General features: G+C 36.6%; 1 protein-coding gene across 4 annotated transcripts in view; it reads left to right on the forward strand.

Annotated features, from left to right (window-relative positions):
* Positions 1–19167, forward strand: part of asb15a (ankyrin repeat and SOCS box containing 15a) — a 50744-nt gene that overhangs the window by 20566 nt on the left and 11011 nt on the right. For all 4 annotated transcript variants that reach the window (XM_039761149.1, XM_039761148.1, XM_039761150.1 and 1 more), the window contains 3 exons: positions 8118–8363; positions 10440–10611; positions 12916–13486. In XM_039761149.1, the coding sequence (XP_039617083.1) occupies positions 8118–8363; positions 10440–10611; positions 12916–13486 (989 nt within the window). The remainder of the gene's footprint in view (positions 1–8117; positions 8364–10439; positions 10612–12915; positions 13487–19167) is intronic.

The raw sequence follows: 19167 nt of genomic DNA on the forward strand, positions 1-19167 counted from the left end.
CAGCAAACATCATAGTCCATGGGGACTCCTGTCTAATCTCGTCTGTCAACCTGTCCATCACCATTGCGAATAAGAAAGGGCTCAGAGCCAATCCCTGATGTAATCCCACCTCCATTTGAATGCATCCGTCACTCCTACCGCAGACCTCACCACTGTCACACTTCCCTCGTACACATCCTATACAACTCTTACGTACTTCTCTGTCACTCCCAACTTCCTCATGCAATACCACAGCTCCTCTCGAGGCACCCTGTCATATGCTTTCTCCAGGTCCACAAAGACGCAATGCAACTTCTTCTGGCCTTTTCTAAACTTCTCCATCAACATCCTCAGAGCAAACATTGCATCTGTGGTCCTCTTTCTTGGCATGAAACCATACTGAGGCTCACTAATCATCACCTCACTTCTTAACCTAGCTTCCACTACTCTTTCCTATAACTTCATGCTGTGGCTCATCAATTTTATTCTCCTGTTGTTACTGCAGTCCTGCAAATCCCCCTTATTCTTAAATATCGGCACCAGTACATGTCTTCTCCACTCCTCAGGTATCCTCTCACTTTCCAAGATTCCATTAAACAATCTGGTTAAAAACTCCACTGCCATCTCTCCTAAGCACCTCCATGCTTCCATAGATATGCCATCTGGACCAACGGCCTTTCCATTTTTCATCATCTTCATAGCTGTCCTTACTTCCTCCTTGCTAATGCATTGCACTTCCTGATTCACTATCTCCACATCATCCAGCCTTCTCTTTCTCTCATTCTCTTCATTCATCATCCTCTCAAAGTACTCTTTCCATCTGCTCAACACACTATCCTCGCTTGTGAGTACGTTTCCATCTTTATCCTTTATCACCCTAACCTGCTGCACATCTTTCCCAGCTCGGTCCCTCTGTCTAGCCAATTGGTACAGGTCCTTTTCTCCCTCCTTAGTGTCCATCCCCTCATACAACTCATCATACACCTTTTCTTTAGTCTTCGTCACCTATCTCTTCACCTTGCACCTTATCTCCTTGTACTCTTGTCTACTTTCTGCATCTCTCTGACTATCCCACTTTCTTCTTTGCCATCCTCTTCCACTGTATACTGTCCTGTATTTCCTCATTCCACCACCAGGTTTCCTTTTCCTCCTTCCTCTTTCCAGATGTCACACCAAGCACTTGCTGTCACCCTTACTACATCTTCTGTAGTTTCCCAGCTGTCTGGTAACTCTTCGCTGCCACCCAGTGCCTGTCTTTCCTCCTCCCTGAACTCAACCTTGCAGTCTTCCTTTTTCAATTTCCACCATTTGATCCTTGACTCTCTTTCTCTTCTTGATCTCCAACGTCATCCTGCAGATCACCATCCTATGCTGCTTAACTACACTTTCCCTGCCACCACTTTTATTGAACTGAAAACAATAACTGGTAAAAGGTTTAATCATTATTGAACATTTCTGTATTAGGCTTTAGGTTCGGAGTATGCACTGATACAGCACGTTGCCGCACCCACCACACAACAAACCACCTCAAATTAGGACCATAGTGCAGCCGTGCAGTGGGTGACGCCTCAGCACCACACTAGTTTGAATGGAATGGAACACACAGTGGGTGTAGTGGCAACCCTGCCACCAACCCCTGAGTTTATTCCTGCAAGTGAATGCACGCTAGGGAGAAGTGCTCGGATCATCTACTTGTTACTGCAGCTGCTGCTGGCAAGCGGCATGTTCTGCTTGTCGTTGTTTTAAGAGCTGGGAGTACCTGAAGTTTGTCTGCCAAAAGCATTCCAACAACTGCTAGGTTAGATGTCAGTGTACTTGTTTTAAATTGTTTGTAAGTAGGGCGTGACATGCAAAAGTCACAGTCTCGCGGGCTTTGCTTCCTAAGGTTGTAATGTCTAGTCTTGCGTGTCGTCAAAGTGTCTGTCCAAGATGATCTGGTCTCGATCGCTTCGCTCAAACCCCTCCCCCCCGCATATATTTATATATATCGCTAAACCTGCCCTGATTGTGAATGTGTGCTCACCCTTTCCAGGTATTGTTCCTACCTTGTGCCCAATTATTTTTTGGATAGACTACAGCTGTTCCATGACCCTATCCTGAATAATTGGGTTAAATTTCCAGAGATTGGATACTATAGCTAAGGTCACAATGTGTAATCACAAGTAGATGTCCTAAATAAGTTCTATAAGAAGGAGGGGTTCTGAGTCAGATCTAAGTAGAACTGGAAACCAGTGAAGTGATTTAAGAACTTGGGTTACTTTCTGTCATGTTTTATATTAAATATTGATCAACAATTCAGTCTTACCATAAACCATTAAATGGTCAGCTGTACTTGAGATGAATAAATGCTTTTAACAACACTGTAGCTTAAGAAACCACCTTTATTTTCGAGTATATTTTTAAGATGAAGAAAGCAAGTTTTAGATAATGCAGATGTGTAACAAGTAAAAGTTGTCAAAGATAACACCTACATTCAGGACTGATTTGGCTAAACTTAAATTCAGTTAGTATACAGCACATCAATGAGAAAGAAAGAATAAGTAGGGAACTTAACTGTGATAAAATATCATAATATTATAGAAAAGTAATGAACCTAACTTGACTTTATAACTTTTAAAGAAAGATTTACAGTTAAAACTTTCTCTAAAACTTTACAAAGCAAATGTTAGTTTGTACAGTCATTAAGATTTACTGTAGATATTAGATTTTTAACAGAGATCCAGTTATCCCTACATTGAAGAAATCAGGCACAATACTATTTAATACTGATTTTATTAATTACATACAATATTGATTGTTTGATTACTTCAAGTTTTGTTTTTTTTTTCCAATAAACTAGTCAGAACTGGATTTTCATTTTGCAAATCAGGCATAATATCTCTGGTTGTGGTAGGTACAAGAGATGTCATGGTGTGATGCTGTGCATTTAGATTTGGAAAGTAACTTCTCAAATTGTAATCTTGGGTTAAACATTTTATCTTCTTATATAATACGCTACCGTGGCTGTTCGTTTGTCTTTCCAAGATTTTAAATCACCTGTATCTTGAAAACCGTTTCACCTATTGACTTGAAATATTGTACACATATATTACGTGGTGTCTACAATCCGCTTTCGATGTGGTGATTTTTATTACCCTTTTTATTTTATTTTAGAATCAACTCTCGGCAGCGTGTAGCAAAGCGGCCACGCAACGCATGCATATGGGCGCCGTTCTAATTCCCTACCACCTTCGTTAATCATTCTTGAGGCAGATTGAAGACTTAAGTGCCAGTTTAAGTGAAAAATGAAATAAAACGTACTAAGTAATTGCAACACAAAAACTAACGTAATCAGTTTTAACACGACAACATGCCGACGAAAGAAGCAGTGGGTCGCTAGGGTGGAGAAAAGAAGAGCCGCTCGCATCAACCTCTGAGCAAACGAATGGTAAACGTACAGAGAAAGAGGATGAAAACTAGGAATGCTCAAGTCAAGGGTATTCACTGCACGTTATTGTGCAGTACTCCGTTACTGGTTATTAAATAAATTCATAAAGTCATTTCTACAAATATTAAAGGTAATCATGTGCATTATTTTAGATTGTGATTGATATTATTATGTTCATTTATTAATCAGGAGTAATCAAAGTGTGCCTTATAAATTGTAAAGCTTTTAGTTTATTATGATTAATTCAACCTTATTCATCTCCATCTTTGTTCTAATTTATGGCTTTCAAAGTTTAACGTGGTTTGTGTTTTCGTTTAACATAGGTCAACCTTTTTTCACTTTGACCACATTTGTTTTGAAAGGTGCAGCTTTATCTCATTCCACTTTCATATACGAGTAGCTGTTTAGCAGAATGTTTATTTTATTACTTTCCAAGCTCAGATTTAAGGTTTTTATTAAGTAATGTATTTTAAAATGCTAGAATTATTTAGCTATCTCATAGTTTTGGCTCTGAACTGAATGTTTATAGGCAAGGAAAGAAGCAAATCAAAATTAATCAAATAATAAGTTGAAATTATTTTATTAGCATGAGAGATAATTACATTCTAAATTCTAAACACTGCTGATGGTAACTAAATCTAAATAAGCTTATTAGCATTTGTATGACCTTGGAAAATTAAGAGAAACCCCACAGAATCAATCAGGGGGAGAAAATGGTTACTAAGGTTATCAATTTCCTTGCCTTTGTAAATATTAAAGCCACTGAAGATTATTTTACTACAATTAGTAACTAATTTGGATCGCTAAAGTCACTTATGAATGTGAAATAAGTACCAGGGGGTGTGTAGATTAGTCATTTTACTGTGTATGCTCAGTTTAACCTCTAACGTTAGAAATTCAAACAGTGTAAAATAATTTAAACACTTTAATGATATTCAGAAGGTGATCATTACAAATCACCTCTTTGGCAATAAATGCACGAGGCATAAAGAAAAGAGTATTACTAATTTTTCTTTATTAAAATATCCAGCTGTTCATCTTAAATCTATTTTAGAAAATGACACCTACAGTATAGTAAATGGCAGAAATCGGAGTATACAATGATCCTTACCAGTACAAGTGAAGCGTAATTTAATTGGCTAGAGGTAAATGTTGGAATACCTCCATATCAATATGAAAGCATTTCAGAATAGAGAGGAATATGAACCAAGAGTACAGTAATACAGGTTACATCTGTTTCATGAAAAAGCAATACTAGTCCTACAGTTAAGCCTGTCCCCATGCGGCAATGCAGTACAATATTTTAGAAAGTAGACTATAGCACATGTTTTCATGTCCACTGTTATCTCACAAGGAGTCACACATAGTTCTCATTTAGTTCATTGTTAACACAAAGTTTCCAATCTATGATGAACATACAATTACATTAATATTTGTAATAACAACTGTGCTTCTTAAGACAATCAGTTTCCCCAGCCACTATGGAAATATTTCTAAATGAATATTACTGGATATATATACATTTACATGATCATAATAAAGAGTGGGCTTAGCTGAAGGGCACCAAGACAAAGATGTCAGAGTGTGAGTTGGTGTTGTCCATTAGCATATTAGAAATGTCACAGCATCTTATCTGTGTTAAAGACATATAAAAAAATGCATTCAAACAGAGGTCCAGCAGTTTTCTACATGCGCAGAGCATGGTGGTTTATCTTTAATAAACATCTAAACTGAAACCAGTGGACATTTGGACTGTGTGTTATTTCCTGGCTTTGGATATTATTGGTTTGGGATTTTTTTCTACAATACCACCAGTTCTTCTTACAAAGTATAATTTTCACCTAGAAGGACTTATTGTAAAAACCATCTTCCACAGATCATTGCTATTCAATTGAGAAGCATTTAGCTTAACCAAATTTTGAACAAGTCATTTGGTTGCATGAGCAAAGTTATGGGAATAAAACAAAAAAAAAAACTCTTTGACAGGACATGCTCAATAGTTGAAACCACATTATTTCCTCTTTTGTTCTCAAATATCTTATGTTGCGTGGGTCACAGTGGCCCCATATTTATTAAATTGAGTTATACTTTACTGTTCATTAATTGCTGACACTTCTGTTTTTTATGTTGTTTCAAGAATGTAACATAGTATACAAACAAGCAGGTACAATTTTCAGAACTTATACAACAAATAACTTCAAAAAAGTTAAAAAAAAAAATTCAAAAAACAAAGAAAACATAGGAAAACTAGAACCTAACAGAACCAGAATTCAACCCTCACCCAAGAGAAACAGAGAAGAGCCAAGCGCAGGGGAGAGGAAAAAACTTTTTCCCCCATGCAGTATATAAATGCTTGTTCTAAATGTTTTCAATGAAGTGTTGCCAGGTTTTAAAATAGTTTTGAACAGATACTCTAAGTGAGAATTTCATTTTTTCAAATAATATAGAACATCAGTTTCCTAGTGACTTACAAAAGGTGGATTGGGATTCTTCCAGATAAGTTTCCATGCTAGTATTGTGTTATAGGCAATTACAATCAATATGTCCTTCTCCACTTTAAGCCCATCTGGGTGTACACCAAACACGGCTGTTAATGGGCTAGGAGGGATTGTGACACTAAACCTGTCTGAAAGGCATTTAAAGATTTTTATCCAGAATGATGTTAATTTGGTGCACACCCAGAACATGTGGCCCAATGAGGCTGGAGCTAGATTGCAGCAGTCAAAAGGTGGATCTTGCCCTGGATACATTTTGGAAAACAATAATTAAGATAATATGATTGATGAAGAATTTTAAGTTGAATTATTGAATGATTTTCACATTAAGAGCTATAGTGTATTCTATGCATGGCTTCCTTCCACTCCTTTTCTGAGATATTAGTTGAAAGATCCTTTTCCCACCATACACTAGGATCTAATTTGGAAATAGTGGAAAAATTGTGTTGCTGGTAAGTTACGTTTGAAGTGAAGCATAATTATTCATAAGATGTTATCTGTATATAGTTCTCTTAGTGCTTTAATCCCTAACATTTTCCAAATATTAAATACTACTATGTTTGAGACTGGTATTATCGTGTAGAGGAGCAACAGATAAAAGCTTCTCAGCTTTAAAGTGTGCCCTGCATTGGTCCCATATTCTGAGTGATTGATGGACAAATAGATTATTAGTATATTGAGGAAAATGTGTATTTACTCGGACACAAAGCAGTACATATAAAGAATTGCTGAATTATTTTCCATTGCTGACTAGGTTGTAACAAATATTGTTCCTTTGTAACAAACTTCATAGTTACTCAAACAGTTGCAAAATTAGTTGTAATTAAGTACAAATGCAACAATCACACATTCCAGTAATGCCTGTCTTTTTTTTCCATTAGTTCTTTTATAAAGTATGCAAGATTGTCAAAATGTGTCAACAGTGAGAAATTCAAGCTTTTCTTTATGGTTGCTATATCTCTTGTTTTTACTGTTTAAGTGGCCGACTGCTAGAACATTTTTCATTGTGCCATACTGTCAATAACAAGGCCAGCCAAAACATTTACCATAATAAGGGGCAAGTCAGTGTCAGTGATAGCATAGTTACTAATGACTAATGTGTCTATGGAAGTGAAGATCAAAAGCTCTTCTAAAGATTATGCATTCTGGATGGACAATTAAATCCAAAAATCAAGTCTCTCTTTTGCAAATGAGCCTTCCTGAGTACTATATCAGAATTCCTTTTATTTTTCCATGTGTTAAGTCATTTTCTGTTGGTCTCTTTATAAATTCCCCTGGCACTCTAAAACACAAGTGTTATTATATACTTCATACTCCTGCCCTTTACATACTGGACATATCCATCTGCTTAAACACTCAGATCTTCCTTTTCAAAGCACTTTTACGTATTCCACATGATCCCACATTCTTTTACATACACACACAATTGTCTGTCCTACTGTATGTTTGATACTTTTTTATATGTAATTTGTCTTATTTCCCACAAAACATCAAAGTTTTCTGTAGTTCATTTCTTCCAGACCCCATATTTTCTACTCTCCTCCAGGCAAATGCTGAAGTTTTCCTTTATCTATATGCTAAAATGTCTGTATGTTACCATTACCATTAAACAATACTTAACCATTATATTTCCATTTGTCTTCTGACGCAGTGGGTTTTACATCCAGCAAAAGCCCCTTCTTTTAAAGCCAGAGAACCTGACTTTGAAGGGTTTTCCTTTTTTCTGAATATAATTTAGCACTCACAGAAATACAAATAAATGAATGTTTTCATTAATTACTTTGTTTCTAAGTCATATCTATAATGCACAGTAATACCATCTCTACCCCAGGTACTGTACAACAGTTAATATGATAATCGTAGCTTATTAGTGACACAGCAAATTGCATCATTCTAAGCATCAAAATATACAGAAGAAAGAAAAAAGGCAGAATAAGCGGGAGAAAAAAATGACATAAACCCACCTATACTCAAAACAAAAACATGTTCAAATACTCCATGATCCGGAAATATGGACACATTACCTTGAAGATCTCCAAGTTTTACTGAGTGTGAAGAATGAAATTGTTCATTTCTGTATAAATAGCAAAGAGACCTGATCTTAAAAAAACTTCTGCATAATTAAGAAATCAGTTTTTAAGATAATAGAAATTGTTATGAAAATGTTTATACCTGCTTCTGACTTACCATATATAATACAATTTTTTTATTTAAAGCTGTAAAATGTGGAATTTATGAAATGGTAGCCATTCTTTTGAAGAACGAGTCTCCAGTGAGTCAGCCTTGTGAAACACAATGGACTTCAATGCATGAGGCTGCCAAGATGGGTCGCACTGACATTTTGAGTCTTTTAATAAAGCATGGAGGGGATGTGAATCAAAGAGTTCGCTATGGAGTAACACCTCTAAGCACTGCAGCTGAATTTGGTCATACAGAAGCAACTGAACTTCTAATTCATAAAGGTAAGGTGTAAATAGAGCAAGAATGAGATATGTTTTAATTTAAATCACCAGCAGCAGCAGCAATATTTAAATAGATTTTGAAATAGATGGATTTTTCTCTTCATTACCATGTCACTCAATGAATGTGAGGCTCTCCAATATGATAATGTGTGTATGTGATACCAGCAGCCCACGGCATTGTTCCTTGGCTGCGGTATCTAATATTTCAAAGATTCAGGATGGACCAGTTGTAAGTAAGAAGGTGTCAAGTGCACAAAAGTGGAAAGTGTTTATTTAAACACACAAAGAATTAAAGTGTCCACCAGTGCATCAATAAAAATCAGTGTCCTTGGATGAATAGCTAATCAAATGTAGTATAGACCATTAAAACATGAAAGCCCTCTTACACATTTAGTCACTTCAAGAGAAATCATATAAAATCATTGTGCTAAAAAAATATTTAAAACTAACAATCCTCTAGTTGCCTTTGGAAGCATATTATGGTAATGATCTGGGCTACCATTGCCCCACTCCATGCACACAGCTTTCACACCACTTTTTTCCCTGTGGTCTGTTCCTTCCATTCATCAGTCTCCTTTTGCCTTCATTGCTATCTGAAATCGCTTGGTAGATCTGGACTTCTCTTTCTAGCCAGGTCATAATTCTTTCTTTATCCTCTAAGGTAACCCGCATACAGCTCACTCAAACCTGTTCTGCTCTCATTTCTCTCTTGAGCTTGTGCTTGCTGCTGTTAACTTTCTTCCTTCTGTTTCTTATCCTTTCTACTTTCAATATCAATCCCCTCACTTAGCCCCTCTCCTCTTTATCATGCACCACCAGCCCCAGCTGATGCTGTGCTCTCACCATGCTGCTTAATGGCAATTACAATGATAAGGTGAGTGCATGTTCATGCCAACACTGACTAACAATTGAAATAAGTAAAATGTTAAAAGCACTAATAAATTTAATCCTTGAAAATATCCCATAAGACATGGCCCCACCAAGGTATATTTGACTATATTCGTTGCATTTACCCTACAACTGATTCCATCTTAATGATTGCTGTTTCATGCATAGGTTCATGCGCTGCATGACCCAGAAATGGATAGACATTTTCAGAACATGAATTAACATGTAATTGCCATATATAGTCAAAACAAAAATTAAAAGACCACATTTGGCAAATAAATAAAAGGTTAAAAGCAAAAGGTTCATCCAGACATTAGCTCCTATTAATTTAGTAGGTTTTACTCTTAAGGTAAAAATAACTAGATATTAAATTTGAGAATGACAGGGTGGTCAGCACCGCCATCTCATATCCACAGTAGTATGTGTGAAGATCCTTGCTACAGGGTATAAACTGAGCAGTGTCTGTACTTGTTTAGTAGGTGTAAGAAACGACTTTGTCTTCCCATTCATTTAAAACAGGTTTATCTTTTTCACAGGGGCCAAGAGCCTGTGCTTAGGTATAACAATAGAGTAGCTGTAAGGTAGGGAGGGGCTTGAGCTAGAGGTCAAGGTTGGTCAATCACTGTTAAATGATTTACTCTATCATTCATTTTCTGAATGTACTGGAGACTTATTACAATATGTAAGGCAATGAGTAATGTTTGGTGGGATGGACACATGCATGGCAAATTTAGAATCATTAATAAACTTAAAGTTTAATTTTTTGGGAACCTTAACATTCACAAAAAACCCATGCAAAGTGAGAATGAGCAAAATACACATCAATAGAGACTAGGTTAGGGTTTGAACCCAGAACTCTGGAGCTGCGAAGAAACTGCACTAAAAGGACTGACTGTTAAAATAAATACAGCCAAAGTACTTTAATAAAATGATTAAATTATTTTCACGGTGGCTCTGTGATTTACTTATTCTAGAAGAGTGATCCTGTACTAATTAGAACAATGAAGCATAGCAATGCAGTCAGATACTAATACTACTATTATAATATGTCAGAATTAATAATATGTTTCTGACAGTTGTGTATGATGTGCTGTAACATTTTATGTTTTACAAAAGTGTTTTTATGTGTCATTTCTATAAATAATGAAAACCCAAAGTTGCTGAAAGAATTTAATTTGTCCTTACTAGGTGCAGATGTTAATTCGAGAGCTTCCGACGGAGGAAGTGTCCTGTATGATGCAGCAGGAGGTGGCAATCCAGACTGTGTAGCATTGCTATTAGAATATGGTGCAAGTGCCAATGTGCCCAGTCTTAGTGGATATTTGCCAATACACAGAGCAGCATATGAAGGACATTACCTGTAAGTATGGATCAGAAACTTCAGTTCCTTTTTCAATGGTACTGTGCAGAATAAAAAAAAGAGAGGGAAGGGGTTCAATTTCAGTATATGCTATTTGAAGTAGAAAGTGACCTTTGAAAAGGACCAGCTCATCCTAAGTAAAGTATAAACTTTATAAATTGCTTTGCAATGAGTCAATTTCAAATCAGGGAACCAATCAACTCTGATTAGATATTCTCACCCATTAATGCAAGATGTACCAGAGTGAAGTTGTCACTAATAAAAAAAGACAGTATCTATGATACACTAATAAGAAAAATGGATATTGTTTTGAGTAGGGGTGAAGAAACCTCAATGATTATGACAGTTTACAATCCTTGATGAAGTATAAAATTGATGTACAACTGTGGCTAACAACATTCTTCATTTTGTCATCTTTTTAGTTCTACACATTTGTATATGAGATGTTTTTTCAAAGACTAGATGACAAAGTTCAGTTTGAAGAGTTTAAAACTTTGCCAAAATCTACAAATCAATTTTTGTTTGTATTGAATTGAATTGATAATATTGAGTAATTTTGGACAATTAAAGTTTATATAGACACAAGCACGCACACACACACAGAACAATATTCACATAGGCGTTTTCTTAAGATATTCCCCATTAAACCTGCGAAGTTCAACTAAGCAGTAATGCCTATAAAAACAGGCAATATAAGTAAAATTATCAACATACAATAAGAGGTCAAGTATGATGTGTGCCAGTTTAATTCCTGAAATGGCCATGTCGTGTTGCCCGTGTGCCTTGGTGAACTCGGTGTTTTCCATGGTTTGCAGTGTTATTTCTGTGTCATACTGAAAGCACCATGTTTCATCACCCATAACAACCCTGTTAAACATGTGTTCATTTGCAGAAAGACCAATCGAAATTTACTGTAAAGATTTGAGGCACAAGCATGACATATCATGGCCGTTCCTGAAATTAAATTGGCACACCTCATACTTTAATAATGATACTGATTGTACTAATATTAAACACATTTAAAAATCAGCAGGATTTAGTCTTGTTTTTGAAATCAAGTGTATTTTGTATGAAATCTTGCTATAAATATTAGTATTAAGGCCTCCTGTAGTCAATATAATTGTATCTTTCCATGAGATCCGCCACATTTTCTGGACAATATATTTGCTATTTCCAGCCTAACATTCCTATTTATTTGGTGTTTGATACAATGACATTGCGTGCTGTGGACTGTCAGCCTGTGATTAGCAATGTGTTTTGTTGCTGTATAGACAAAATGGTGGCATAAAAAAATTATAAAATAATCAAAGTCCAAAAATAATGATCAGTTGTACACAAAAAATTAGAAAAATTAAACGCACAAAGACCCTAACACAACACTAGCCTCTGTTGCTCTCATCACTCAAGACTTTGTCCTTCCAGCACACAACTCCAAGTTCATGGCTTGATTTGTTGGTCCCTGCAGTCCTCAACCCAGTGGTCTATAAAATGGCCATGTAAGCTCCTGGTTGCCTGTCAATTTTATTAAGTAGCAGGGGTTCATATGCATGGTAACATACAGAGCCATTATATTGCCACCTCTTAGACTGTAAAAATACCCTTAATGGTTCTAGTGCCAGCATGATTCCATTTTAACTTATGCTGGAAGAACTGACTCATGAGTGTTTTTCCTACAACCACACTACAAGCACACTAGCTACTGATGGATGGTCAGCCAGCCCTGTACAACCTTCTAACAGAAACATATTACCCAGTAGATGGCATCCTACATAATTATGATGAATAATACTCTCTGATACATACGTATGACCATGCTGCTGAAACTGGGCTTCCATTATCAAGTTCCAGTTAACTCTCTGGCAGGTGTATATTTCAGCCTGACTCCTATCCCGAGCAATGCTAAGTTTCCTGCAGTCCTGGACCCTATCACATGATACTTACACCCCACAGTACAACTTTAAAGCTCTGCACTTAAACCACAAAAATGAATATTTGTTACTTTAATCATGTACAACATTTAAAGTGAACACACTAACAGTTTTTAAAAGAAGTCTACTTTGTTTTGCATTGTTTTCACTTCATAATTAACTCCTTTTTAGTTACTGAACTTGGGGTTGTATGCTGATCATTACAAGTCTACGTGTATTTTAAATCATTCTCACTGTGAATTAAACTTGAAATTGCATGAAAGAAGAGTCTCACACAGGATCATATACAACTTATATACAGTAACAATTAAGCTTATTTGCCTTATTTTTACTGAGAAATTCTTGTGACTTGTGTATCTTATATATATTTATACAGGGCTTTGCAAACACTTATTCCAGCAACCTATCACAGTGCCATTAGAAGAACTGGTCTAAGTCCCATGCATTCTGCAGCAGAAGGAGGCAGCTCCCAATGCATCGAACTGCTTCTTGAAAATGAATTTGACGTCAATGCTGTCCTTGACCAAACAATGTCCGAGAACTATGGGGATGCAAGAAAAACCCCCCTTTATTTTTCAGTGTCCAATGGGGATGTAACTTGTACTGAGCTGCTACTTAAATCCGGAGCCAGTCCAAATCGAGACCCTTTGAACTGCCTTCTGGTGGCAGTCAGAGAGGGCAACTATGAAATTGTAAGACTACTACTCTCATATGGAGCTGATGTTAACTGTTACTTTATGGCTGTGAATGATACACACTTCCCTAGTGCCATCCAGTACTGTCTAAAAGATGAGATGATGATGAGACTTTTGCTGAATAATGGTTATGACGTTAGCAAGTGCTTTGAGTGTATCCATGGTGATATCTTTGGGAAATCTTTCCCATGGGCAGATCTCACAGAGAAGCGATTTTCAGGATGGGCTCCATATAGCAGCAGGGATACCCTGGTGAGTACATCTATGTTACACATTTGGTTGTCCATCCACTCTCTAATTCAGTTTTAGTGATGCTTGGAGCTGGTTATCGGTTTGTGGCTAATCGTTTTAGTAGTAACATGACACTTAGACAAAGATTATTATATCCGTGAATCAAAAACAAAAAATAAACCATTGAAATGGTGAAACTTAATTAAATGTTGGGTGCAACTGTAGCTTGTCACCATCTTTGACAATGCAGTGGAATAGGAGGGCTGGAGATCATATCAACCATGTGCTGCCCCTTGAATGACATGGAGATCTGTTAGACAAAGTCAAGATAAAATGCCTTTAACTTTTGATGGTGACCCAAACTCTGCTCCAATACATTGCAATCAATATACCCTCATAACAAGCAATGTTGGGGTCTGAAGTTATCCTAATCTACATGTCTTTGGGCTGTGGGAGGAGAACACAAAAGAATAAAGGGAGAAATTGCAAACGCCACATGGACAGTTGTCATGCTTGGATTTGAATCCAACTTGCAAGAGCTGTCAAGCAGGTAAGTAGGAGTATATAATCATGACTTTGTGTGAAATCAGAACCTTTATAACATGAAGCATCTCCAAGAGAGTAACCGTCTTGGTGTTTGGGTTTATGGGGATATTATGATTGTATCCTATTGAATATAACCTCCTTACCTCAAAACATTTGCCTTCCTTACCTGAAAAATCTCAGAGTTAACATTAAAGTTAACATTAAGTTTTGATTTCCTTAATACATCAATAACTGTTCTTGCTGGGTGGGTGCAAAATACCACTAAAGACATGTATGTCTCCATATATTCACTAGACTGTATGTTGCGGCTGCAGCACAGAATTGTGTTCTGCACAATCAAAAGTGCTATAGGATGGCAATGAACATGTCATTTTGACATTTACAAATGTTTTCTACACACTTTTAACACCATTCATAAATTTTACTTGGACTGGGTGTAATTAGAGATTAAATTAATAAACAGTAAACAATCAAACCACTTGGCATACTACAGCTTATTTGAATGCTCAGCTGTCGGCTGAGCTTAAAGGAGGTACAGTAGCAGATATTTCACCATCACTGATAAAAGAACAGCACATTTCATGCAAGACGTAACTGTTTTGTGTATTTGTAAAACAAAAAATGATTATTCCATTTGCTTATTAACAAGAAAATAGGCTTTCAGTAAATAAATAAGACTCATGTGGAGGTCATTCCCTGATAAATTTTTAGCCATGGCTAAATAAGCTTTATCTAAGAGAGCTGGAGTCTACCCCAGGAATAAACCCTGGATGAGACAACAGCCCATCACAAGACATACTCTGTCACACAGAATTAGTTTAGAGTTGTCACCAAGATTTTTAAGATGTGAGAGGAAAGCAAAGGTACTTGGAAGAAAACATGCAAAAAAGCAGTTAGAATGTACAGACTGGGCTGAAGTTCAAATGCGGGTGCCAGGAACCCGATCCAGTCCTCCACAGTGTTTCCTTAAGTTCATCAAGTTGTATTTTTTAGTATGATTTGGAGAAGGCTCTGTGATGGACTGGCACCTTGTCCAGGGCAGATTCATACCTTACACGCAATGCTGCCAGGATAGGCTCCATTGCCCTCTTGACTCAGATTGGATTGTGCGAGTTTTAAAATGTTATGCTTTACAGAAATGAATGTTTAAACTTCACATGACGCCTTGGTTTATGAGAAAAGTCTTCCAGCGGCTGTTGCTACTGTTATTTGTTTTCTGCACTACAGCATTCCTTTCTTGTCATCAATACCTGCTTCACCCAAAATGGAGTATGAACATCATGTTCCCAAAGTCTCCACATGCTTGGCCCTTCGTTTTTCCTTTGCTCACATTAAGCTCTGTGAATGACTCTTACTTTTAGGAATAATTATTTTTTTTCCCCAAACATGACATTAGCATATTTGTTAAAATGCTTATTGCTTTAAAGTTTAGATTATTAGACTTTCACCTAACCAGTAGGTATTTGTTCAAGTTTTGGGTTTATTTCTCAGTGTACAGAACACTAATAATGATTAATTGATGATTTGTATTTTTTTGTGTATAAACAAATTTGTACCCCTTAGATTATTTTATTTTCTGTATATTCAAACTATGGGAAGTACACTCAAGAAGATAAAAGTGAAATTTCAGATTGTTCAATTATACGCAACAGCATAGTTATATTAAAAGACAGCTAAATAACAACACTGACCAATCTGTCGCAATTCAGGGAAGGTAAAAGCCATATGTGACACACTCAGTTTAGAAAGATGAGCTTAGCTTTTAGGCATGGTCAGATGCCTTGGTTATCCTTTTGTCATGCTGGCATTATCACTTGGTTTAAGCTCTTGTTTGCCTCCTGCGTAAAACCAGCATGCTACTCGTATCTGAAATTGGAATGACCACTATGACAATTGCACATTTGAAACACGTCCAGGGGCGGGCATTTGTTGGTATAAATAAATGTACCACAGGTGGCAGGCTTTGGATCCTGGCTAGAAGGGAAGGAACAGATGGAGTTGGGAACCAATGAGTGTTAAGTCACAAGATTAAAAATAATGTGTGTTCATGTGAAAGATCACATAATTCGCAGCAGACTGAAAAAATGATTTGGGGAAAGAAAAAAGATGAAGGAGTGAAAAGATAATTGACGTCAGAGTGTACATTACTGCAGTGCTCTAGCCCTCCGAATGTATGTATACCACAGAAATTTGAAATAAGCAAGGAAATAGTTTCACCATCAGGTGGCATCGTTAGGACACATTTTGTGAAACAGCATACGAACAATCAACTAAAATGTAGTTTGCTAAATTAATATATTAACATTATTTACAGTATTCCAAATTTGTATGCTTTATTTAAAAATAAAAGACACATTAAAATAAGTCCCAAAGCAATCAGTGCATACTGTTTTAGAGCCACGGTCTTATGGTGGATGGCACCATAAATTTGTTTACATGCACACAGAGTTACAGTTGCTACAACTCGAGGACATTGCTGCAGATCACTGTCTAGGTGAGTTTCAATTCTTTATCTCAGATTAGATTTACACGTCAGCACTGGTATTTATCAAGTATATCAGTGTAGGAAAAAAAAGTCGTAACTGGCTCAAAAATCTCAGAGTAACAGTATTTTGTCAGTTTTTCTAATTTAGGAAACTACTCCCAACTTCCCCAGATTAAGGAGAGCTCATGACCTGTCCTGATTCACTAGAAGCTACCAGAAGGTGGCATTCAAGCAGAGATCGGCATGTACATTGTGGGAAAGGTGGAATATTTTGGAAACTCTGGACAACAATGAACTTGTAAAAAGATATTAGTTTGACAGAGATGGGATAGATAGATAGATAGATAGATACTTTGTTAATCCCAAGGGGAAATTCACAAAAATATACGGAGCTGCTGGAAAGGCTGCCACTCGGATGCGGCGCCGGAAATAAAAAAAAAAAATTTTTTTTGCTCCATCTATGTGAAGAAGCCATGTGCTGTCAGCCAAAATGAATGGGGTTAACATTACGCTACATTTTTTGCAATAGTGATGATTTTGGTATATGATAACCAACCATTTCTCGAAGTTTGCACCACACTTTGAATGCCCTTACAACCCTTGAAGTTTTTTTTGCATATTTATACATTACCCCACCATTCTATGTGAAGAAATATTAAAGTAAGTTGCATTCATGCCAATTGGTTTTCCTGGAGTTTTGGTGTGATCGACTGCGCTTTAAATATTATTATTGGAATTATCTTCTTTGTGGTGAAACCTTAACATTAGTATAAGAAAATTACAAAACATCATCACGATTACAAAACGCCTTCATGAGTGCCATAAAATTGTAACGTCACTCATTGTCACATGTAAACGCCTACTGCTGGCTGGGAGTGGGAGAAGGCCACTTTGTAACAACTTCTCATGTCCTACTCTGAGGTATGACAAATTCTTATCCTAGTCAGACTTTTAGTGCACGTCATAGGAGTAATATGGGCACAGATTCCTAAAGTGTAAAAGTCAAATATAAGAGAAATTTTAAAATCAACTTGTTTTTATTAGATCTTATGTAGTCAGGCATCATTGAAATAATCAAAATATGCTATGTTTACCTGCAGTACACATAAACTTTGAAAGCAATTTGTTAATTTGTAAAACAACCATGCAGAACATCGTATAGTGTAGTTGTCCATTTCAAGAGTGTCAATTTATGCATTGCCTTATCAATACTTTTTTCTACATGAATAATTACACTAGAAAAGCTGACAAGGTTAAAAGGCTGTTTGTAGTTTTTGTTGCTTTTCCACACAATTCCAGTGGCTATGGGTGCAATGCACAATCCAACCCTGGATAACGCATCAGTCCGCTGCAGTGCCCACTTGAGCACATCTTCAGACTGAATACAGACAAGCATGCATACTCAATCCACAAAGAAGGTAGCTCAACTAGGATCTGGGATCCAAGTGCTGTAAGGAATTCTACTCACATGTCACTTGTCAACCATAAAAAAAGAAAAAAACATAACTTTTTATGGATGGAACATTTATTCCCTCATTGTTATTTCTTACGTTTTGACAGTTATTTGTAAGATGTCACTGTTGCATCAAAGGTTGACTGTCTTACTTTGTTCACTTAAGCCAGAGTGATGTTGTTTAGTTATTACAGCAAGAGTCTTAATAAAAACTGACTTTCTTTTTTTTTTTAAAGAGAAGAAAAGAAAAAAAGGTTTTCACTGATTTCATTGTTATAAGAAGGTGTGATTATACTATGCATTCATTTTAAATTAATCTTGTTTTCCACTCTCCTGCTAATCAAGACATCATTGGGTAGAATGCCCACTCCCAGACTTTTAGAAACGGTTTACAAGTGGGAAAGGTGTACTGCATCTCACCGAGTTTCACAGCTTCCTTTGAAAGAAGATCATCCCTCACTTTAAAACCGCTTTGACTGATTTATAAAGGCATGATTCAGTATAAAGTGAACTGTTTTGTACACAATTGGCATTTTCTCTGATTATAAAGGCTTTCTTGATGAAATGCTACAGTGGGGGAAATAAGTATTGAACGCGTCAACACTTATTTCAGTAAATATATTTCCAAAGAGGCTATTCACATGAAATTCTCACCAGACATTGAAATAGAAAGAATTCACAACACTAAAATACATAAATAAAGGTATGTGTAAGAATGTGGAATGACACAGGGAAAAAGCACTAAAACGCTAAATTAATAGTTACTGGAGAAGCCTTTGTTTGTAATGAGAGCTTCAAGATGCTTCCCATATGAAGAAGCTAATCACCTGCAATGCTCAAGGGGTAACTTAGATCTGTTCTTTTAAAGCGATTGTCCTCTTGTGAAAACCTCCACAAATGCTCAATTGGATTTAAGTCCGGTGATTAACTGGGCCATTTCTTCCTCTGAAAACAATTGAGAGTTTCCTTTGCTGTATGTTTTGGATTGTTGTCCTGCTGGATGGTCCACCCACATCTCATTCTTATCATCCTGGTGGATGGCAGCAGATTCATTTCAGGAATCTCTCAGTATATGGCCCTGTTCTTCACTCCTTCAATTACACAAAGTCTGTCAGTACAATGAAATGAGAAACAGCCCCACACCACGATGCTTCCACCTCCAAACTTCACTGTTAGTGTAGTGTTTTTCGGGTGATGTGCAGTGCTATTTCTCCTCCA

Source organism: Polypterus senegalus, chromosome 8 (genome assembly GCF_016835505.1).
Source record: "Polypterus senegalus isolate Bchr_013 chromosome 8, ASM1683550v1, whole genome shotgun sequence".
Lineage (NCBI taxonomy): Eukaryota > Metazoa > Chordata > Cladistia > Polypteriformes > Polypteridae > Polypterus > Polypterus senegalus.